The sequence below is a fragment of the Magnolia sinica genome, chromosome 9 (assembly GCF_029962835.1).
Source record: "Magnolia sinica isolate HGM2019 chromosome 9, MsV1, whole genome shotgun sequence".
Classification (NCBI taxonomy): Eukaryota; Viridiplantae; Streptophyta; class Magnoliopsida; order Magnoliales; family Magnoliaceae; genus Magnolia; species Magnolia sinica.
In genome coordinates, this window is record NC_080581.1 from 26,887,154 (window position 1) to 26,912,704 (window position 25,551).

Consider the following 25,551-nt stretch of genomic DNA (forward strand, 5'->3'; position numbering starts at 1 on the left):
GTATACAAGAATACTGGATTGAGAATACTATATTGCAGAAAACACTGGAATTTCAACAGCATTTCAGTTTCTTTATATCAATCCCTGTGCAATGGATAAAATCCATTTCTTCCTTCTTTTCCTTCTCCAAAGTACTTGTTAGAAGGTACTCGAAGGTTTTCTTCTTCTCGAGAATTCTGATCTTCTTCTTGTTGTCTAAAATGAGAGGGTGAGTGGGGTATTTATATGCCTTCACACGTGCAAACCCTTGATCTTTGTGCCGTAGGGTTCACCTTGCACAACATTTCATCCTTCCAAGCCTTCACGCACGAAATGATGTTGTGCAGACCCGCGCAACAATCATCTACGTTATGCGGACCCACGCAACCAACATTCCTTGTGCGGCCATGCGCAACATAAGTGTTTCATCAATTCTCTTCTTTCTTGATTTCCTTCATAGAACTTTGATCATCATTGTTTTTATGCCCCAACATAGTGAAAGTTCGAGTAGATCAATGTTATCAGAAATGGTTAGTCAGTATTTTTTGGTGTAGAGGTTAGAGTGTTTTTGGCATCCTCGTACCTTGATAATGCGTCTTCTAAAGTGGATTCATTCATAGTTCATTGAAAGCGTTCGACGTGCATTCGAAGGGATTACTATCATGCCCCAAACTCAGTGAATGGGCTCATAGAATTTCTGAGCTTTGAATCCGATAGTAATAGCCTCCGTAGTACCCCATTCTCAACCCTAACTCCTATAAGCCAGGTTCCGATCCTGGGATCCTACAAGGAAGATTTTTAGGGTGATTTTTTTTAATGTACATGAGCATAACCACACGTGTACCAAAACTAAAGCCATAATCAAATTTCGACTATGATATCAGTTTGAGTACAGTTTTGGAAGGGAAATACATGATATAATAAAAGTCTAAAAGATCAGGCATGTGCTCCTACCTTAATGTTGTTGTGATCTAGCATAACCTACACGTAAACAACATGCGTAAGATTATAATAAAGCTTAGAGAGTGCGTGCGTGTGTGCGTGATGCATGTGCCAAGCATACGAATGTCATAGTAAGTGGAAATGATGGATGACTAAACTGACAAATCCATAAATGCTATCAGCCATACTCAGGCTATGCGATGCAAAAACCCACATGGCTAAATATCATATGTTAATGATACAATACAACATGCCAATCTTTCACTAGTCCACATATCAAAATAATTTTTAATTGCATCATCTCGAGGTCCAGTACACTTCCGACACTGTTTGCTGCCCATTGCACGTAAGACCAAGCGAGTACAAAAGACCTCATTATACGCCTAGTTAGTGGTACACATAAAACCACCCGACCCGTCGATAGTGGTCCCAATTCACGAGCTGGTCAAAGTCAACATAGCATATAGCCCTTTGCACCTAGGTGGGTAAGGTCAAATCACATTCCAACTGACCTCGACATAGTGGGAAACGAGGCCTATTGGTATTCAACCATCGTGTGCTCATGAATCCATTAGGTCTAGATATTGGAGCATCCTACTGATATCACAGTGTTTAAGGACTTTCACCAATGGATGCCTGTGATGCCCTGTAACTTCAATAATTTTCGGTATCCATAAAATACTTCGCCAACCACAACAAGATTGCAGGACTACCTCCTTGGAATCACTAGAGAGTAGATGTGATGTGTCACACATGATGCATAATGCATGAATCGTATTGTTTGAGTCATGCATTAATCCTGTGCGTACCATGCGATCATGCAAGGCGACCCTATCTCACATGGGTCCCCCAAGTACCTCAAGCTAAAAAGGCGTATGTTACGATCAATCATCATTCCAAGATAGATATACGGATGATATGTATGGGCAGATGAATGAGCAACATATCCATTATACTAAGCATATTATCGGTGTCAACCTATCAGGTCAAGTACCTTAGCATGTTATCAAACATATTACATAATAATCAGCCTTAAACAGTCTGACATTTCGGGAGTGGGACCTGATCAGTAGACTCCTCTAGCAATGTAAGGGTCTATGTGGCAAGGCCCACTTGCAACTAGAATCCGCCACACGCTAGGGCCTTTACATATAACTTGATCTAGTAAAATGGATAATAGGAGATGATATAATGTATATATCAAGGTGGATCCTACTCGGGATGGCTTAAACAAACACATGCACCATAGCGGGGGTCCTTAGTAGGCCCTCGGGATAAGTTAGATGGCAACAAACGCTACAATGGGCTTATGGAAGTTTTTCCAATGGTAGGTACTTAATTCCTACAATTTCGCTTTGGTGCAGCCCGCTCAAGGGTATAATCAGCATCATCTATGGGCTCATGACCTAAATTGATATGGAAAATTATATATGAACGATATGGATAAAATAGATACATCAGAGCCGTTCTTGTTGCCGGATGGGCAGCGTGGATGAAATACAAACATCATAGCGGCCCCTGGGAAGGTCTAGACAGTGCACACCATCGTTCCACTGTTTTCCTGAGATATGGGTCAGCCTCATTTGTGGACCCCATCCCTAAAATGAGCTGGAGAAACAGGTGTAGGGCATGGATGAAACAGATACAACAGGGTGGGCGCCTGCTGGACAGCGTCCACAGGCACGCTGCCTGCAACGGGTCCACTCGTGTGGCCCCCCAAAGCATCAAGTTGATAGTTATGTTTTCCCTTCATCCTGGCCACACCTGTCCAGTGTACAGGTCGAGTGTGGCCTGCGCCACCGTTAGATGGCTTACTAACAACATGGTGGGCCACAGAAAGGTTTCAACTATGGGTTTCATTGTCTCCACTGCTCCGGGTGGTGTGCCCCACCTACGATTTGGATCTGTCTCATTTTTGGGCACCAACCCTACAATAATCTTGCAAAATAGATGGGCGGTGTGGATGAAACACATATAGCATGGTGGATTCAACGAGTGGACCACCTGTTGGATGCACAGAGAAAGGGGCAGCGCCCCAGGGAGGCTTCAACAGTGGGCATCCTCATCTCCACTGTTTACAGTGGTGCGGTTCACCTGATATCTGGATCGCCCTCATTTTAGGTGCCCTGCCCTAAAATAATCTCGTAAAACGGGTAGACGGAAAGGATGAAACACATGCATCAGGGTGGGCCCCACGAATGGCCCACCAACTGGCTGCAGAAGGGGAGCAACGCCCTGGCCCACTATTTCCTATGGTGTGGGTCACTTAAGATTTGTATCTTCTTCATTTTCGGTCCCCAGGCAAGAAATGATCTAGAAACCCTGATGGACGGTTTGGATTCTACACATACATCATGGTGGGTCCCACGAGTGGCCCCAGTTCACGCCGAAGGAGGGAAAGCGGATTGCGGAGTAACTCACTAGGCTTAGCGTACTGTGTAAAATCTGTGAGGTCCACCATGATTTATGTATTTTATCCGCTCCGTCCATCCATTTTCTCAGATAATTTTAGAGCTTGAGCCCCAAAAATAAAGCATATAAAATGTTCAAATGGACCACACCACAGGAAACAGTTGACTTGAACTTCTACCATTGAAAATTTCTTGGGAGCCACGGAAGTTTTGGATCAAGCTTATATTTGTGTTTTCCGTTCATCCATATCTTTATGATCTTTTGAACAGGTTGGATGATAAATAAACATCACTGTGGTGCCCAGCAAGGTTTCAACAGTGGTATGATCCACTTGATTTACTTTTTCTACTTAAGAGCAGTAGATAAGTAACTTATTTGAGATAAGTTTGGTTATATGATATATTATAAGTAGCTTTATATATATATATATATATATATATATATATATATATATATAAAGTTAATTACTTCAGTTTAATAAGTAGAAATTAAGATGAGCTACTAAAGGCATATGTAGATTATCTAAATGCCTAGAAATTTTTGTATTATATATTGAGTAAAACAAAGACAATTGAAGCTTCCCTGCTTTACTATTTAATCCTTCTACAGATTGATTGCTTAGGTTTCACTAGATGTGTCTGTGGATTGCTTAGGTTTCACTAGATGTGTGCTCAAGTTATACGGCTGTGTTTGGCATTACAGAGCTCTTCCTAAAGTTGTGGCTTTCATGTGGTTAGTGGGAACGAAAAGTCCTTACTATTGACAATCTTCAAACGTGGTCACTGATCATCCCCAATGTGTGCCTTTTGCGCAAATGATGCGGAATCAGTAAACCACTTGTTTCCAATTGTCCATTCACGAGATTGGTTTGGAGAGGTTCTTCGACCTTTTTCACATTCAGTGGGTGTTGTAGGAACCATTGATAGCTTGTTTTTTTTTTGGCTTGGCATGGGGATTGCCTTGGGAAAAGGGGAAATTTTTTATGGAGGTTAGCTTTGCCAAATGAGTCATGGCCCATTTTGGGGAAGAAACAATAGGTGCTTTCACGATAAGAGCAGTTCAACGTAGAAGGTTTTTTTGAAGGGCAAAGTCAGAAGTGTGGGATTGGGTGTTATATTTAAGGATTCCGATTGATTCTCTATTCGCCTCTTAGTGTTGGTCGTTGTTGTAAGCCTTTCATCGCCTTTTGGCATTTCTAATAAAATTTTATCATCTTTCCAAGAGAGCTAAGTCTTCAAGTTGAGACATTAGTTGAGTTGAGTTTTTGGGTTTTTAATCTGTGAAATGCACAGTTGATCCGGTGTTGGCTAGTTAATTTTCAGAGAAGGCATGTTGAATTAGACTACATAAACAAAATGCATTATCCTCGTACAAGTTTCTGCAAAATAATAAAGCATCTAATGAGATAATCGAATCAATTACATAGATATATACATATATAGTTTCTCTACAAAGAAGCTATACAAGAGGATTCGTGTTTCATATCAATCTCTACAACCTTCTGTTGCTTGAAATCGAGAAGATCGTACGGATCAATCACCCTTGGAAAAGCTCTGAGGTTTACTGCTTGCAAATGATAACCACACAACTGTACCAGTCAAGTAGAAGAAGATCGACGGGGCAAACAATGAAATCTGCAGTAGGAATTAAGAGATATGAGTGGATGAAACTTGAGAAGAAATGGAGCCAAAGATTGAAATGTATGGGAAACATTCAAATCCATATGACTTACACTCCATGAATGGGTTGAATCTAGAAGGTATCCTGTAAGAGCAACACCAACAATTCCGGGTACGGCTCCGATTGTGTTTGTAATTCCCTGTGTTATAGAATGCTTGAGTTATCATCCCCACTATAGTTCAGAAGATATTATGATCCTCACATTTTCAAACAAATGCTAGATTTAGAATACTTGCATGCTTTTGTCTATAGGTATTAGACAATGCTCAGCCCAAGATCGTGCACAGTTCGTTGCTCGGATTTTCAATTTGTGAAAGTGGAGCTCATGGTTCAGTGATTCAAATGTTGATATGATTGGCCCCACTGGATGGAACAGTCACAATAATATCTCCCATATGGAAAATCCCAGCCAGTCAGTTGGTTGTCCACAAATTGACAGTTATAAAAGAAAATGAACAACCCACATTCAATAAAAAACCCAATGATTCCAGGGATAGTTGCTCCCCCCCCCCCCCCCTCCTTTTCTTTCTTTTTTTCCCTTTTTTTTTCCCCCTTCTTGCATGGGCCATCCACGATAAATCTTAATGTTTCTCTTTCACGTGGATAAATCTTGGCACTATCAGAAAGTTGACTTCAGGTGAAAAACTTTTCATAAGCTACTGGTCTGTACAACTTCCAATCCCATTCAAAAGACGACAACAGTGTAGCAGCTGAGAAAGAAAAATGAATGACATACCAAAAGTATACTTGCATATTCAGGAGAAATGTCTTGATGTGTACAATAAAGTCCTGCGGCAATAAATATATGCAGGGGGTCAAAACTCGAGGAAATTCATGATTTTGATTTTGTTGTGAATAACGGTATAGAGCTTGAAGCGGTACCTGACAATGCAAAGCTTGAGAGACCTAAACCACTGGTGAGAATCGCTACGACTTCCCAAGGTGGCAGTCCCAGATCCACAGACGAAAGAATCATGCAGGCTGCAGGAGAAATAAATGCAATGGCCTGGCAAATTTTTCGCACCTACATGTACAAGCATGAGGCAATCAGAACTTAGCAGATCTGTGGATAACAACTCCTGGAATTTAGTGAAGCCAATCTAACATTGGAAGGTAATCTGAAAATTCATAGACTGGATAGGTTCAAAATTAACCAGTTGGAGGCAATTTAGAGCATTCTACAGCATAATAAACTAAAGAGTTTCTCAAGCATATATGCACAAATATGCAAGAGGAATGAAATGATCCTTGACCCGAGGATATGCATAGTATACTTTGGTTTCAGCTTCTACAAGTTGGGTCCAAAGCTCGGTAATCAAGACCATTGGTCTAATCTAACCCACCGTGGATTTTCTATAACTGAAATATCTCCCAGATAGGAAGACCCTATCCAGCATACACGGGCTGTACTATTCTTAACTGTCTATTTGCAGAGTACTAATTGAAGTATGAGGATTGTGTTCTATTCAGGAGATTTTAGGGAATACTCAATACAGAGTGGGGCACATCAGACAATAACCTCGATCATCGAACTGTGCACACCAGTTTTTTGTACAAACTGACGACAAGAATATACTGTGCATGTTTATGGGTTTAGTATTCTAATATTCCTCGACATATAATGCTCTTTCTTTTTCTTTTTCTTTTTGGTTTTTCAAATTAAACACTACCTTGACTGCAAGAGGATAGAATTAATAAAGATTTACACTTTGTCTATGTTAATTGAACTTTGAAGGAATTGGGTTTGACAACATTACATTAACACCTCAGCAGCTGATACAATACCAAAATGGTGGAGACTTGAACTACCTAGTGAGCAAATTTCGCTGCCCATTAGGAGGCTCCAGTTAGACTTTCATTACACAGTGAAGCCATCGTCTTGTGCACACTCAGTAAAATGCATGATTATCTTGAAATCATATCCAGTATTATCATTATGTGATGTGCGAACAAATTCATTATTTGTAATCAACAAATGTAATAGATTACATATCGCTTGATTGTAATCAACCTACATGATAGTCTATTACATTGCACCTGTGGGAGTTTTGTGCACTCATTGCCGGTCCCCAGCCCCAATAAAGGAGGGTTGTGTTAGGTCGGCGGCCGGTTTCAAACTTGTGCCAAAACTTACCAACATGAATCTGAACAATATCACATTCCAACTCATGCTAGGGTGTTCCTTGTAAGTGACGTGCTGCATCATAACTTGGGTGCAGTGAGAAATGGGCAAGGTTTGGCTAGGGTGTCCTCTGGAAGCGACATGCTGCAATAGTGCCTAGTTTTTGTGAGTAGGCAAAGATTCTCGCACTATTCTGGAGCGTGCAGTTAAAGAAGTTACACCAGGAGAAGAGAATTCGTCCTGTGAATCTTGACAGGTAAGAGTATGGAGTTAGCAGATACGATGAAGTGAAGGAGAGTTAACATAGCTAGTGTTCAGGAGACCAAGTGATAAGGAGCCAGAACTGGATAAATTGATGGATATAAGCTTTGGCATATAGGAAAGGACAATAATAGAAATGGGGTAGGGATAGTGGATAAAGATTTAAAGGACAAAATTGTAAATGTTATGAGAATTAAGTGATAAGATTTTATTAATAAAACTTGTGTTAGGAGATAAGATAATCAATGTTATTAATGCATATGTACTACAGATAACGTTAAGAGAATAGAATCAAGAGAAAATTCTGGGATGATACGGATGGACTAACGCAAGAAATTCTAAACATATGCGGGAGGAGACTTAAACGGTCATGTAGGAATAGAAAGTAGAGGATATGAGAGGGTATACCAAGGATATGATTTCGGGTGAAAAAATGAGATGGGAGAAGCTATCCCTGATTTCGCTATGGCATGCAATTTAGCTCTAGAAAACACATACTTTAAAAAGCAAGAAGAACATTTAATTAGAAGTCAATTAGATTTCTTTTTACTTAGGAAGTCAGAACGATCGATATGTAAGGATTGCAACATTATACCTAGAGAGTTTGACTGCACAACATGAGTTAATAGTTATGGATGTTTCCATTAAGAGATGGAAGACAATGAATGAAATTAATAGGTGTCCAAAAACTATGTGGTGAAATTTCAAAGGAGAAAACGATGTTATTCAGAAACATATTGATAGAAGAAGGAAAGTGGAATGTCAAGGAAGAAGTAAACGTTATGTGGAATGAGATGAGTGCATTAGGAAAGTAACATAAGATGTTTTAAGAGTATCTAGAGGGAAATGCCAATTACATGAGGAAACTTGGTGACGTAGTGACGATGTAGCCGAAAACATTACTAAGAAAGTAATGAGGAGAAACTGAGGCTTATGATGATCTTTACAATAGATTGGGGACAAAAGAAAGTGAGAAAGATGTCTTTAAACTTGCATAAATGAGAGAGATGAAGAGTATGAACCTAAATCATGTTAAATACATTAAGAGCAATGCCCAGAGGGTACAAGTCAAAGGACAATGGACCAATAAAGGTAGAGAAATTATTTTAAGAACTTGTTAAATGACAATCACTCTGAGAGCATAGAGATAAAAGTTCATGAACTCAAATGACATCAGAGTCTACAGATACTTCCATAGGATTGGGATATCTAAAATGAAAGAAGATTTGAGAAAGAAAAAGAAGGAAAGACCCGTGGACCAAATGGGATACTAATAGAGGTTTGAGTGTATGGGAGATATTGGATTATTTTGGTTAACAAAGTTGTTCAACAAGATTCTAAGATCGAAGGAAATGCTAGACAAATGGAGAAAAAGTACCATCATACCTATTTATGAGAATAAAGGAGGCATGGAACTGCACTAACTATGGTGGGGTTATGAGGGCCTATTTGTAATTTTGTTGAAAAATATTTAGATGAGTGAGGAGAGGCCTAGGACGCCCTAACTATTTCTCTTTTCTTTCTCCTCCTTCCTCTCCTTCCTTTTCTTCCCTTCCATCCTAAAATCTATTCCCATCTTCTACTCTATCAACCCCATGGACTCATGCCGCCTTCTATGATTCATCTTCTCAATCCAATCACCTTCTATATGCACTTAAAGCTCTTCAAAGTCTCCCTCTTGCTTTCAAATTCTGTGCTACTTCTCACATTGCCTGTGATTGTAGTTTGCTTTATTAGTGTACTCCTTACACTGGTTCACACTGTTATTTTTGGCAATAGCACTCACCCTTTATCTCTCATACAACACTTCCATTAATTCCACTAGTAGTAGGAAATGTACCCAATGTTTTACATGTTTGTCATATCTAAAAGAATCTCACATCTCCTTCCAAGCACCAAAAAAAAAAAAAAAACCCTTCATTGTCACTTTTAACTCAGTCCTGATGCATTCTTTGTGAAGGATCTGAAGATCGATTGACTACTCAGAGACGGAACTAGATCCAATGGCTTTTGTGCATTTCGCTCATCTGATTTTGCCTTTTTTTTTTGTTACGTTGTCTTCCTTATCAGCTACTTTGTCCTCCATATGGCATCAACGACTTAGTCATCATGCTGCTTGCAATCTTCTTCTTTTTTATTTTTTTCCAATGTCAAAATTTTAGCATCAATCCAAAGTCCCAATTATCCTTTACACTAGTTGCTACATGTGCAAAATTTTAATCTTTCCTTCTAAATTAACAATAAAAGAGTAGACTCTTTTCTCGAGATTGTGCATTGTGACCAATGGGATTCAGCACCTGTTTCCCCTACTTTTGAGTTTCACTTATGTATATTTCCATTGATGATTTTAGTCAATATACTTGGCTTTATCCTTTGAAGCACAAATTAAACTTCTTTTTTTTTAAAATTATTTGATGAACTTTCATCACATGGTTGAAAATCAATTTAACCATTGTATTAAAAATCTTTCAATGTGAATGGTGCTCGTGAATTTTGTTCCACAACTACTCTTATCTCATCTATCTGCCAATGGGATTCTGTCATGTTTCATTTCTTCAATCCTCGACAAAATGAAATTGATGAGCGCGAAGGTTGACGTATCATCAAGATGAGGTTGACACTTCTTTTTTACAGTAAAGTCCCATCTTTCTTTAGGGTTGAAGCCTTCAAGACTATCACTTATTAATCATTTTCCTATTCCTCTTAATAATGATTGTCCCTACGGTGTTTGTTTTTATTGGCTTCCTAATTATTCATTTACTAGAGTATCTGGGTGTGATGGGGACATCATGCGCACACGCGCACGCACACCACCCCCCCTACGCACGTACGTACACAGAAGGAGGGCCCTACCATCGATCTGGCTCAATGACGACGTCCAGGGAGGGCTTCCTAGCTAGGAGACGAAGTTTTGGTTCAAAAGGATGGGCCCGATAGTCAAGAAAAGCCCATCATGGGATCTCATAATCGTGGCCCACTCCTCGGATTGATTTCATATTTTAGGTTTTACTTATTGTTATTATTTAGAACATCGTGAACGCTTTAAATTTCTTTGTTTGGTTTTTATTTTACTTCACTTCATCGACAAGTAATAGGTTGCGCACATGGTGCAAGTTTTTGGGGTATAGAGTTTTCCCTATAAATAGGCACCCCTTGTAGTTCTTTTCATTCATTGAAGTTGAATAAAAATTCCTGCATGGTTTTTCTGCTCTCTGAGTTTCTGAGTTGTGAAAAAATTAAAGTGGGTGCGAAGCCCACCCTTTTCGAAGGGTTGAGATTAAAGTGGGTGCGAAGCCCTCCCGTTATAAAGGGTTGACTACCGTGGTGCGAAGCCACGTTTATCCCTATCCGCCCTTCTATCTTATTTCATCCTCCACACAACCATATTCATGCCAAGTCCGTTTGTTTTGCAGCTGTTCATCCCTCTACAGCCAGTTTTCAAAATCTGGCCCTGCAGGATGGCTGAAACTTCGACGGAGCACCATGCCCAGGCCGTAGCTCGGATCGACGTGAGATTTGGAGATTTTGCAGCCCAAGCCTGGACAACCAGGGCCAAGAAGCCAATTTGGGAAGGCAGGCCTTCATCGCACGTGCGGCCAGCCCACCTGCGCACTTGCGTTAGCCTCGGAGCACTGTTTGCACGCGGGGAATATTTCTGGGACAGTTTTTTCTCTTGTTTTCCTCTTTTCATCCATGATTTTATAAACTCTAACCCTAGATTGCCCTAAATCCCCAATTTATATATCTTTTCTCACCCTAGGGTTCCTTGATTTGAATTTGGTGAATTCCTTGGATTAGGGATTGATTGTCATACATGTGTGGATGATTTCTATTTCCCTTTGAGTATTGTTTGGTTCATAATTTTTATTGATCCAACCCTAACGTGTGTAGACCTGGACCTACATAGATTCCCCTTAATTGAATATTTGGACTTTTATGTGGGATGTGGAATTTGTGTAATTGTTTATGACTATGTGATCTTAAGCCTGAAATCTTGCACATCATATCTGAATTTCATGTCCCGCATCAAATTTGGTATCAGAGCTTAGGGTTCTTATAGGGGAATACATTACATGTTTAGGGCTAGTTTGTTTGAGAGTCCATCATGCACAGTTCATCATATGTAGCTTTTAAGAGTCCATAGTCCCTGATTAGTTGCTGAAATTTCTGGTAGCAGGAAGTTAAGTAATTTACATTGCTGTAATTTTTTGCTATTCCTTTATTTTGACAACTATATTGCTGGATTTTAGTAGCACTGCGTAGTTTCCCTCATATAGAGTCTCAAAGGATCATTTAGTCTCATATAGTCGTCGTAGAAAGTCCTTAGGTGGAGTCGCAAGTTGTACGCCCACACATACGGATCATGGTTTTGGCTAGCACCCTACATTAAGCATGGAACAACTGCTAGAGTCACTAAACAAGTTATCCCAGCAGATCGAGTCTTGGGGTAAGCGTTTGGAACAAGACATAGATCAATGCCTTGACCAAATAGAGGCCTCCCTCAGGACAAACCCAACCATTAGGGAAGATGACCAATCTTAGGCAGGTGGCCAGGAGGATAGACCAATGAATGGAGGTGGCCAAGGAATCAGTCAAGGGCATGCACCCGTACCCCCACCTCATGTGGTACATCAAGACCATTATTTTGAGGGGTACAACATGTGCGGCCTCGTGGCTAGAGAGATAGCACCAGAGGCTAGTGTAGAGTTACCTATTGAAGTCATTCCGGTAGTGGATGAGTTTCGTGATGTCTTTCCTAATGATCTACCGGATGAGTCTCCGCCTAGGAAGGATATAGAGCACACCAGAACATGGGACGACGTAATACCTACAGCAAAGTTTGCATTTAATAATTCTGTCGATAGGTCCACAAGTCTCAGTCCTTATGAAGTCGTTACTGGTTATAAACCTGAGAAACCTATTGATCTTGTCCCTATGTCACCATCCCATAAGCCATTAGAGCTTGCAGAGTCTTTTGTGCATCACATTCATTCATGGCATCAAGAAATAAGGCAGAAGATCACTACTAGTAATGAACATTACAAATTTTCTGCAGACCAGCATAAATGTTTCAAGGAATTCAATATAAGGGACTCTGTGATGGTCCACATCAAGCTCGAGCGGTATCCTCCGGGAGCCATTCGTAAGTTACATGCGTGTAGCGCTGGACCCGTCAAAATTATAAAACGAAACAGTCTCAATGCATATGTGGCAAATCTTCCACCCTCCATGGGAATTAGTTCCACATTCAATGTGGAGGATCTAGTTTCGTTTCAAGGGGGCCATTGATGCATTGTCCAGCCTTTCGCCCAACCATCTTGATTTATCAGACCTTTCCCTTGATCCATAGCCCCCTCCCGACCCATTTTCCCAGCCTCTACCTCCCATACCTATCCGTCCCAACCCATCTTCCCAGCTATTACGTCCCATACCTACCCCTCTCGGCCTATTTTTTCCAACCTCTACCTCCCATACCTACCCGTCCCGACCCGTTTTTCCAGCCTCTACCTCCTATACCTACCTGTCCTGACCCATCTTCCCAGCTACTACGTCCCATACCTACCCTTCCCGACCCATTTTCTCAGCCTCTATTTCACATACCTACCCTTCCCACATCTAGAGAGAAAATAGAGGATATTTTGGACCATCAGATAATATCTACGTCAGATGGTGGGTTTCAGAAGTACCTGGTTAAATGGAAGTCACGCCCAGCTTCAGACAGCACGTGGCTCACTGAGGAGGAGCTTCAGAGACTTGATCCTGACATCCTGGATCGGTTCAGGAATTTTATTTCGCCAGTGACGAAATCTTTATAGTCGGGGAGAATTGATGGGGACATCATGCGCACAAGCGCACGCACATCACCCCCCCCTCCCCCCACGCACGTACGTAAGCAGGGCCCCACCATTGATCTGGTTCGATGACGACATCTAGGGACGTACTCCTAGCTAGAAGACGAGTTTTGGTTCAAAAGGGTGGGCCCGATAGTCAAGAAAAGCCCATCATGGGATCTCATGATCGTAACCCACTCGTCGGATTGATTTCATATTTTAGGTTTTACTTATTGTTATTATTTAGAACATCGTGAACACTTTAGATTTTTTTGTTTGATTTTTATTTTAGTTTACTTCATCGCCAAGTAATAGGTTGCGCACATGGTGCGAGTTTTTGGGGTATAAGGTTTTCCCTATAAATAGGCACCCCTTGTAGTTCTTTTCATTTATTGAAGTTGAATAAAAATTCCTGCGTGGTTTTTCTGCTCTTTGAGTTTCTGAGTTGTGGAAAAATTGAAGTGGGTGTGAAGCCTTCCCTTTTGGAAGGGCTGAGATTAAAGTAGGTGCGAAGCCCTCCCTTTTCGAAAGGTTGACTACCATGGTACGAAGCCACGTTTATCCCCATCCGCCCCTCTATCTTATTTCATCCTCCTCGCAACCATATTCACGCCAAATCCATTTGTTTTGCAGCTGTTCATCCCTCTACAGCCAATTTTCAAAATCTAGCTCTGTAGGAGGGTTGAAACTTGGACGGAGCACCACGCCCAGACCGTAGCTCGGATCGACGTGAGATTTGGAGGTTTTGCAGCCCAAGCCTGGCCGACCAGGGCCAAGAAGCCGATTTAGGAAGGTGTGCCTTCATCGCACGTGCGGCCAGCCCACCTGCGCACGTGCGTCAGCCTTGGGGCACCGTCTGCACGCGGGGACTATTTCTGGGACAGGTTTTTCTCTTGTTTTCCTCTTTTCATCCATAATTTTATAAACTCTAACCCTAGATTGCCCTAAATCCCCAATTTCTATCTCTTTTCTCACCCTAGGGTTCCTTGATTTGAATTTGGTGAATTTCTTGGATTAGGGATTGATTGTCATGCATGTGTGAATGATTTCTATTTCCCTTTGAGTATTGTTTGGTTCATAATTTTTATTGATCCAGCCCTAATGTGTGTAAGCCTGGACCCACATAGATTCCCCTTAATTGAATATTTGGACTTTTGTGTGGGATGAGGAGTTTGTGTAATTGATTATGACTATGTGATCTTAAGCCTGAAATCTTGCACATCATATCTGAATTTCATGTCCTGCATCAGGGTGCCCTTGCTTACCTAATCTCACCACCTTTTTGAAAACCAAATTCAACCCCTAAGTTTCTTCCTTGTGTTTTCTTCAGGTTTAGTGATTATCAAAAAGGTTATTGATGTTTTCATCCACAAATTGGATTAGTGTTTATCTCACATCATGTTGTGTTCGATGAGAATAATCTGTTGATGGTCATTTAACTCTTCCATCTTGAGGGGTGGCGGGATTAAATGTTTAACTGCCATCTACTGTCTTTTCTTCCTCCATTTCAAGAAGAGAATATCCTTTTGCTTCCTCCTTCATCGGTGAAGATTCTCCATCCCGCCCTTTAAGGGTGCAACATCATGCCCAAGACTACTCTCCCTTCTGCTTTACCACCTACTGCTCTCTCCCTTCGCCACCTTCTGCTCTCCCCCTTCCCCACCATCATCCCATGACCACTAGCCAGTGTGCTCATCATGCAATCTTCACTTCCTCCTGTTCACCTTATTCCTCCTTTGCTTGCTCACTCTAAGGCCCATTGTGCTTTTATTACCTCTTTTAGCTGAGAACATCCTTCAGCCACTGTCGCCTCTTAGTCTCTCCATTGATGTCAAGCCTTGATGGATGAAATGTTTGCTCTTCATGCCAACAGGACTTGGATTCTTGTCCCTCAACATCCCAACATGAATGTTGCGGCCAATTTTTGGGTCCATTAAATGAAATATCATGCTAATGGCTTGGTTGAACGTTACAAAGCTCAACTTGTGGCCAAAGGCTATAAAATTAGCAACAGTCTTGATTCCAATGAAACCTTTAGTCCCATGGTAAAACCTGCAACCATGGACATGGGAAAGCCCATTTGAAAAGGCTACCTTTGATTTGTTTCACCACTTATAATCAATGAAACTTTTTAGCATTGAAGATCCTATTATTTCTCTCCCACACAACATGTCCGACACATCTTGTCCTTGCACAATGCTAACATGCACATCCATTTCCCAGTTACACATTTCATTTGTTTTCTGGTGTTGATCTCATTTCAAGTAACTGGGCTGGTTCCAGTCAGTCCAAATCCTAAACTTATATTTAGTAATAGTTGCCATAGAAGAAACCATTGGAGCATTACCTTGTTAGTGGTAGCCCTTTCTAGAAGCAGTGGGTCATATTTTGTAAATTCATAGTTCTGTCGATCTATCAGAAATTAGGTTATGCAGTCTCATCCTTGATGGAGAAATCCTGTTAAGAAATATACTTGAAAAATGGCATAAAAATCGCCCATGTTAGAGTCATGATTTCATCCTCAAAAAGTACATGTCAGAAATAAAGCATTTTCAATGGAGGGAATAAACAATATAACATATGAATGCCATCTTTCCATAGGAAAATTGGATCATTAAAGCTCAGAATGGGCATGCACCCTTCTCCATACCGTTGTGGTTTCGACTCCACTTGAAATCAGGTTGTCTGCAAATGGTGCCGCAATGCTAGTCACAAGAATTGAAGCCATAGGAGGAAGGACAGATACCTGCAATAGTGATCCATATCGATCAGAATAAGCTCACTATATCCATACATTCATTTGAATAAAACAATGACAATAGATTTTCTAGGAATGTGGTAATGATAGTTGCAGGAAAAATCCAATGAAACTAGGAAATGAATCATGATTATCGAAAGATATCTATAGCTCACTGACGTCTTTAGGGACCAGGGTGCTTCCTAAATTGTCCTCTTTTAGCAAGGGTTGGCCAGATCTCTGTCATTGTGTGTATATATTGTTGTCTTGAAGGGTAGGAGTTTGGGCTTCTTTTTTTTTTTCAAAAAAATTCTTGTCGCTATTGAGGAAAAGAAAAAAAATATATATAGTGGCTCTCATTGTAGGAATCTCAAGTTTTAGAAGTTAATCGCTAGTCACACAGAAAGGAAAATAATTCTCTAAGTAAGACCACATGGAACTTTTATTCAGATTCAATGCCAAACCAAACACCTTTCAAACAGTGTCTTTTCTATGTACACTGATATAGCATTCCACTGGTTCGAGTCAACTTGCCATTTGTTAGTTTCTGCATTGCTTACTAATTTATGTTGGATGAGTTCTTGGCTTTGTGTGAATCTTTCACATCATCAAGAAAGTTTCCTCAACTGCTTGCTCAGAAAATGAAGGTTTTGCACTAGTGCACCCCAAAATTCTGCCTTCAATACGATCATCCAAAGATTATAGCTGGGAGTAAAAAAGATAATTTATGACGGTAATCTAAGTTACCTCATGGCAACTAGTATAAGCATCTTTTGCAAAAGCTGATTGGCCATTAAATGATGAACAACAAGAAGCTGTGGGCTTTGCCTTTTCAGACCACGGAAAAAGTGAACTGAAGATTCAGAATATCTCCTAGCATGCACCAATCAAATGAATATTCAACCCTTATACATGAAGATATCAGCATGGACAAATGGTACAGCCCACTCTCCATGATGTTCTGATTTCAGTTCCAGCTTCCCAACTAAGCTACATGGAATGAAGAAGAAAGCTCGAGGAAGAAGATCATCTCTAGATTATCCACTCAATATGTAGATAGGATTTTGTAGTGGTGTGATCGTCTAATTTGGATGTGTAAAGTGTGATATTTCAGTATTATTTCTTGCATTTGATCTAGTCTAATAAGCTCTCTTTGAGTTCCACATTCATTTTGTGATTCTAGGGGAGTTACCTCTTTCTACTACATTCTACCTTCAAAAGCTAGATGTTCATGTATTAAAAGATGGAAACTGCAGATCATTGACTTACCCATGCAGCTTCGGTCAAGTTTAGGTCCAGCTCCTCACTGCATGAAATTTTAGTTGAAAATGTTAATTTCTCGATGTTTAATTCATAGTTTAGACCAAGAATAGATGCAGGAATAATGTGATAAATGGATGCAGGAAATGTCATATTTTACGACAATTATTACAGTATTTATTGAGAAGTGTGAAACAAATGCTGGAAGCAGCAAATAAGAAACTTTCGTATTTGTGAGGGGAATTGAGTTTCCCAGAATCAATGGTTCCAATCGTCCAACAAGTAACAAGGAAAAGATACAGGTAAGAATAAAAAGATACAGTTAAAGAAACTCAAATAGGGCATACGAGAGTATTTGGACTAAAACTCAACTATAGAGCAAAACGTGGTGCACTTTTGCCACTGAAGAGTAACTAGCCTTGTTATTTACAGATTGATTATAAGATGACATTCATGCACTAAGAACTCAAGCTCCCAATGTTCCTACTCTAAAGACAAGTTGTTGCTGATATACGGCTCCCAACGTTCCTACTCTAAAGACAACTTTTTGCTGACGTAGGAAAGAAAAATAGCTAACAAGGTTCACTTTCGACAAGAAACACAATGAACGCTTGAACAATGGACCAAGAAATTCTTAATTTGGTGTTCTACCTATAGTTGCACAAAGCATGAAGCAAAGCAGCAGCAGCAAATTCTAGTGCAGGAGCACCGAAGCATCTATTTAAAAATGTGAACAAGTATAAATAGGTGGGAAGCACTAAGCAGGAGCGAAAGTGAGAGTCTGAACTGGGTATTGAAGTGGGAATGTCACCTAGTTAGTGATGGGGACATCTCGTGCACACGCACGCCCCCCCTACGCACATATGCAAGGAGGAGGAGGGCATCGATGACGACATCCATAGAGGACCTCCTAGTTAGAGGATTGTGTTGTGGTTCCTTGGAGTGGACTCGATCATCATGTAGATCCCACCATTGAATCTCATGATCATGGCCCACTACTCTAGATGATTTAGGACTTTGAGTTTTGCTTATTATTGTTATTAGGAACATCATAAACGGTTTAGATTGCATTGATTAATTGTTATTTTTGTTACTTCGTCTTTAAGTAATAGTGTGCGCACATGGCGCAGCTTTTGGGGTATAGGGTTTTCTTATTAGTAGGAACCCCTTGTAGGTTTTTTCTCATTGAATATTATGAATAAAATTCTGCATTTTCCGGCTTCTCTAATTCTCTAAGTTGTGAAAATCCAATTGGGTGCGAAACCCTCCCTTCTTCGAATGGCTAACTACCGTGGTGTGAAGTCACACCCATCTCAAATCGCCCCCATCTCCTACCATCCATATTCCTCATCTCCCACAGCCATCTACGCTTCAAATCCACCCCCCTTTGCGGCCGATCCTTCCTCTACAGCAGATTTGTAGAATTAGGACTTGCAGGAGGGCTGAAACTTCAGCGGAGCACCGTGCATAGACAGGACGTCGGATCAGTCTGAAATTTGGTGTGTGTGTGGCCCACCCCTGGCCAACCAGACCCAAGCTGTCGCTTTTTGGGTTTGTGGGCCCCACACAGATGCAGGCAGGATCCCACGCACGTGCGTCTGGACCCAGCCGCTGTCCACACGTGTGGAACATCTCGGGTTCGTCTCTCTCCTCTATTTCACTCATCTCTCACCTTATTTCCCTAACCCAAACCCTAGATACTCCTAAATCCCAAGTTCTATTCCACTTTTCCAAACCCTAGGTTTTCCTAATCTGAAACATGTGAATCCTTTGGATTGAGAAATAATCCTTTGAATGTGTGGATGATTCTATTCTCCTTTGAGCATTATTTGGTCTATAATTTTAATTGATTCAGCCCTAACCTGTGTAGGCTTGGACCCTCGTAGATTCCCCTTGTTGAATGCTTGAATTTGTATGAGATGTGGAATTTTTGTGATTGTTTTAAAATTAGTATGATCTAAAGCTTGAAATCTTGCATAACATATTTAATTTTCATGTCCTGCATCAGTTAGAAGGATCCAGCAACTAAGGTTCTGCCCTTACAAAGTTTATAGAGGTTTTCTTTGTCTTAAAATAGGGTATCCTATTAAGGATATAGCATTCTAAGCAATGCTTCTCCCCACAGTTCTTTGGGGCAGACTTGTCTCCAAATTCCAAGACTTCCCGATAACTCTATGAACTCATTAAAGAGGTACTTACCACCTCTATCACTTATAAGGCTTTTAATTCTCCAATTTGTTTGATTCTCCACATCTAACTTATAGACTTTAACTTCTCTAGTACTTCATCTTTGTTTCTTAGAAGATAGGTGTATTTTGAGAAATAGTCAATAAAGGTACCTCCCCTAGCAATTGGGTTTTTTTAGTCAGGCATGTCAGAGTGAATTAGTTATAAAACTTCAGATCTCCTTTCTACAATGTTGAAGAATTTTCCAACCTCAGGTGGACTAAAAACTTCCCATTCCTTGACAGCACCATTACTGGCTTTCAAGATAAAGCTAGTCTTCCTCATGTTTTCTAGATTTTTAGAATTCACAAGCCCTAGTCTACCCTGGCATACATGAAGAGATTCAACAAATATACGTAGACGAATGCTATATTATTATCAATAACATTTAGCTTAAACATTCTACTAGCATATCCCTTGCCAATGAAGACGTTCTTCCTTGAGACTACAATTTGGCCGGATTCTATCACAAAGCATAAAACTGGCCGTGTTGAGTAGGAACCCTAAGTCGTCTTTTTCTTTTTTCACATTTCCAATGCGTGGGACAACTTACTGAGAGTTAGTGAAGGTGACAATCTATCCTGAAGTGAGTTTCAGCTCAAACATTACCTTTCCGTACAACCCTGGTGGTGAAGTTTTTCCTAGAAGAACAAGTTTAGCATCCTGTCCACAGGTTTGTAGGTTTAGAACATGATCCTATCAAAGTAAACATGTAGAGACCCTAGTATCTACCCATCACCCTTCACTTTTCCCAATAAAGATCACATTCACTTCAGAGACTACCGCCATGTACTGCTAATGCAGGGGCATTTTCACACTGGGCTCAAGTGGGGTCGCCTATTGGATGCAGGGGCACACTCGGGGTGAGTGACCCATGCGATTTGGGGCCCACGGGAGAGGTCTCATGTTCGAGACTCCTTACCAGGGGTGAGTAATGCGCATTTCACATCGGGCTCGAGTGGGGTAGCCTGTGGGATGCGGGGACACACTCGGGGTGGGCAGCCCATGTGATTTGGGGCCCACGAAGGGGGTTCGGCCGAGGTCCTAACCCATGAGATGTGAGGCCTGAGCTATGAGATAAAGGGATTAATTCGCCATACTTTAACAGTTCGAGCTTTTAGAGCAAGTGGTTAATTGTCCTGCATCAAATTGGTATCAGAGCGGGAGGTCTCGTATTCAAGACTCCTCATCGGGGGTGATTAATGCAGGGGCATTTTCACACTGGGCACAAGTGGGGTCGCCTGTTGGATGCAGGGGCACACTCGGGGTGGGTGACCCATGCGATTTGGGGCCCACGGGGGAGGTCTCATGTTCGAGACTCCTTATCAGGGGTGAGTAATGCGCATTTCACACCGGGCTCGAGTGGGGTAGCCCGTGGGATGCGGGGACACACTCGAGGTAGGCAGCCCATGTGATTTGGGGCCCACGAAGGGGGTTCGGCCGAGGTCCTAACCCATGAGATGTGAGGCCTGGGCTATGAGATAAAGGGATTAATTCGCCATACTCTAACAGTTCAAGCTTTTAGAGCAAGTGGTTAATTGTCCTGCATCAAATTGGTATCAGAGCAGGAGGTCTCGTGTTCGAGACTCCTCACCGGGGGTGATTAATGCAGGGGCATTTTCACACTGGGCTCAAGTGGGGTCGCCTGTTGGATGCAGGGGCACACTCAGGGTGGGTGACCCATGCGATTTGGGGCCCATGGGGGAGGTCTCATGTTCGAGACTCCTTACCAGGGGTGAGTAATGCGCATGTCACACAGGGCTCGAGTGGGGTAGCCCGTGGGATGCGGGGACACACTCGGGGTGGGTGACCCATGTGATATAGGGCCCACGAAGGGGGTTCGGCCGAGGTCCTAACCCATGAGATGTGGGGCCTAGGCTATGAGATAAAGGGATTAATTCGCCATACTCTAACCGTTCGAGCTTTTAGAGCAAGTGGTTAATTGTCCTGCATCAACTGCTCTTCAATAACATTTGCTTGTGGCTGAGTTTTGGTTTGATCAATCAGATGCTTTTTCTGGGGATCACAGTTTCCCATAATATCTGTCTTCAGCAAACAAGACATCCAGCACTTCTCTGGTCCTGGTCTTTTTTCTGATTTTTCTGCTTCTTTTTTCAATTTTCTTGCTTTTGGTACACAGGTGGTTGTGATGACTCAGTTTTCCCTTATTTTCTCCTTTGTCCTCAAAGAGGTTTACCTTCAAGAGGTTTCCCAACTGCTCCTTCCTCAAATTCCTACCTCTTCTTCAACCTAAGTTTTCTAGATTTTTGAAGTGCTGAAGTGACAGTTTTTTTCTTCCTATGTCTGCATTAGTTCTAATTATCTTTTCATATGGTGGCAGTTATGCGGTAGTTCTAATAATCTTTTCAATGGTGGCAGCTTTTCAATAATAGCTGCCACCTGGAAATGTCCGTACACATGAATTCCTTCAGACATGATATCATAAAGTATGAGTCTACGACATTCATTTCGAAAACTTGTGCAAGGAGAGGCTTTTCATTGACATGCACATTTCCAAGTATTTGCTAATAGTGTATTTCTTTGTACCAACCACATTTCTTGTTCCTTTAGAGCTATCCATAGTTCCTGAGCAGTCCACAGTCAACTATATTCATACACTTGATGGTTGATTATTGACAAGAATTAGAACGTGACACTTGCAAATGTAAAAAAGTCATCACTTCATTTATCAGGCAGAAGTGGACCCTGCTTCAATTTCCTAACTGGGACATGGTTTGAATAAAACATATGCAACTTGAAACAATGTCGGAAAAAATAATATCTTTTGCTGTTGTTGTTGGAGATTTGATCCATGGATCAAGATGGACCAGGTCTAGAGTCATCATTTTAACAAAAGACTCTATAGTCATAATGTCCTAAAACTATCAAGGCCGCAAAGAGAAAAGGGCTGAAATATACCCCTGTGAAATAGAATCTTTTGAGTTAGCATTGTAAGATGATGATTGGGCCTTAAGAAGATGAACCTGTAATCTAGATTTTCTAGGTTAGTGGCAAAACTGGACCAAGCACAATTGGAACTCATTTAGGACAAGTTTCTGCCCCACAAGAAAGCTTGATTCACTGATTAGAAGTGGTGATGACCCCAGGAATCAACAGCCACATAGCCAGTATATGTATCGACCCTAGTTGCAAGTCTAGGAAGATCCAGGAATTCTGAAACAGACACAGTTTGCTCAACATTTGAATTAGAAAGACAGCAATGATAATTCAAGAACTGGAGACAGTGATGCAGAGATGACTTGTTTCTTTAAATCTTACTACAGCAAAAGACCATCTTTAATAGACCATCCATGGCCTCTAAGACAGTCAAGGCAACAACTACAAACAAATGAAAGTTTCATAACTGATAAAAAGGACTGGAACATTTTAGTGTTGTAACAAAAAAAGGAAATATAGGCGTGTGTAGCCAGTCTGAGGTTTTACGATCTCGATGTCAGTCCCAAGCTTGGATAAAGGAGGGCTGTGTCAAGTCTGAGTTTTTATGATCTCGATGTCAGTCCCAAGCTTGGAAGGTTTGTGTCGGGAAGCAGGAGCGATTTCTCAATGTTTGTGTGGTTTTATGGGGCCCCTCTCAAGCTTATGGCGTTTGCTTGGATGGTGAGGAGGAAAAGTGTCTTAACAATCAATAATCTCTAGAAAAGATCATTGGTGCTTCTTAACTGTTGCATGATGTGCAGTGCAGAATGCAGATACGGTGGATCATTAGTTTTTCATTGTCCCTTCTCACAGAAGTTGTGGGATAAAGTCGTAGCCTCCTTTGGTTTAAATTGGGTAATGCAGAGGTCCATTACAAACTTATTTCTAGCCTAGCATTTGAGGGAATTCATAGAAAAAGAGAAATTGGTGTGGAGAATAGCTTTATTGGCAGTAATGTGGGTAAAGGAACAACCAATGCTTCTGAGGCGAGTGGATCAGAAATGGAAGTTTATAACAAAGCCAGGCTTTAGTTGGGTTTCTTGTCCTAGAGATGGGAGCCAAGAAGCTTCGCCTATGCTCTCTAGGCTTTAGTTCTTTGTAATTCTTTGAGCTTCGGCTCCCTTTTGAATCAAAAGTTCATTACCTTTGAAAACAAAAGGAAGGAAGTAATACAACCTAGGAGTAATTCAAGAATAAGGAAAATGGCAATATTACAGCGAGTACTAGGATTTGTTTTTTTTTTTTTCCTTAGTGTGGGTGGGCAGGTGGGGGCAAAGGAGAGTATTTTATTTGAAAGGGAAACAAGAGAGATGTGAATAAGAAAGATTAGAAAAACAATTTTTTTTTTTCCATATAGAATGGATAGTCTTATGGTGTATGAAGCTCGAGTACCATTATAGGGGTAATTGGGAATGATAAGGGAGGGATTTTATGGCAGAGGACCAAAAGATAGTGGTTTATATGTCAAAATACGTAATTAAAACTTAGCTTACTCCTCACACTTCATATGGGTGAATGCTACATAACATGCTTTTTCCATTTACAACATTAGTACAAACCAAGGGAAAAGAATTTGAGTAAACGAGTCCCTGCTGGGAAAAATCAATTGTGATCATCAGAAGTTATATATAAAGGGATATAACTTTAAAAGTACAGTCATTAATGATCATCCAACTAACTCCACGTCCTTTAAGGCCAAAATCTTCCTGAAAACCACACAAGCAAACTCGCAATGGATAAAGAGATGATCCACTGACTCATTTCCATAATTCAACCATTCTCAATCATCAGAAGTTAAATACAGAATGCTTAAATGTAAGTATGCAACAAATACAAAAGCTAATAAACCAATATGAGGTCATCTATGATCATCCAACTGTCTATTTACACACAGACATATGATTGTATGACCTATAAAAAACGGATGAACAATAGCTATAAACCACATTTCCAAAGTTTGGACACTGGAAACTCATCTTAAAGACAAGGGCATCATGAGTATAGCTATTTTGATATTCCAATCATTGTTTGGAGTATCCCTGATATTGTCGATAATATCCCCAATATTATCCGTATCTCCAGCTTGTCGATACCGATAACACTAGCAGTATCAGAAATTCTAGGTATCAACAATATATCGCTAAATATTGTCATTCGCCAATATTTTTTATTGTGTAAATTTCAGGTGTCGCTTGTATTGCCAATGTATCTGTGATATTTCAATAATATCGCCAATGTATAGATGTCACCAAGAATCTATTTATTTAAAAAATTTCCATCTCAATTTTTTTTTTTAATACATGGATGGATGGATGGATGGATCATTCATGTATTTGTATGTATGTATGTGCATGCATGGATGGATGGTTGGAAGAATGGATGGATACACAATTTTCCCCATGTTTCCCCAATGTTTCCCTAAGTCAAAGATACATGCTTTTAGGCACCATAAAAGGGAAACTTATTATTTGATTCCTAAATATGCAAATATGCGTCTTTTTCACTATTATTTGATTCTAAAATATGCAAATGTGTTTTTTTAGCATATCTTGAAGTATCATTGAAAAATTGCACCACTTTCCCCATGTTTCTCAAATGTTTTCCTGAGTCGGCATTACATGCTTTTAGATCCCCATTAAGGAGAACCTTATATATGCGTCTCTTTTGCAATTATTTGATTCCTATATATGCAAATACGTGTATTGTAGCATCTCCTGAAGTTTCATTGAGAAATTCCACCATTTCTTCATGTTTCCCTCAGTTAGCGATTCATTTCCAGGTATTAATGATATCAATACATATTTCCATATCCCTAGCCAGCAATACATGTGAAAATACCAATACTATGAACATTGATTCAAATTCAATGAGGAAAATCAAATTTAAGTATTTCCATTTCAGACTTGAGCACTCTAACAAAGAGTCCAAGTGATTAGGGGACCAAGTGCTTCAAATGTTTGGCAGTACTTCCTAGTGGAACAACTAGTAGCAACTACACATTTCATATGGTGAATCAAGAAGGAGCAATTGTTTTCAGCAGAACTAGTAGAAACATAGATTTTGATAATGGTTTACAATCACGATAGTATCCAATAAACCACAAAATCCAGTTGGAAGATGAATGACGGGGACATCATGCGCACACACGCCGCCCCCTATGCACG

General features: G+C 40.6%; 1 protein-coding gene across 6 annotated transcripts in view; it reads right to left on the minus strand.

Annotated features, from left to right (window-relative positions):
- Positions 1–4,663: 4,663 nt before the first annotated feature.
- The window catches only part of LOC131254759 (probable anion transporter 5, chloroplastic), an 89,302-nt gene continuing 68,414 nt past the window's right edge, over positions 4,664–25,551 (minus strand). For 5 of the 6 annotated variants that reach the window (XM_058255482.1, XM_058255480.1, XM_058255481.1 and 2 more), the window contains 6 exons: positions 17,234–17,270; positions 15,878–15,973; positions 5,896–6,037; positions 5,750–5,802; positions 5,066–5,152; positions 4,664–4,967 (listed from right to left, as the gene is read on the minus strand). In XM_058255482.1, the coding sequence (XP_058111465.1) occupies positions 4,866–4,967; positions 5,066–5,152; positions 5,750–5,802; positions 5,896–6,037; positions 15,878–15,973; positions 17,234–17,270 (517 nt within the window). In that variant the 3' untranslated portion in view covers positions 4,664–4,865. Of the gene's footprint in view, positions 4,968–5,065; positions 5,153–5,749; positions 5,803–5,895; positions 6,038–15,574; positions 15,700–15,877; positions 15,974–17,233; positions 17,271–25,551 lie in introns of those variants that run through there. The other variant, XR_009175844.1, reaches the window with a different exon arrangement.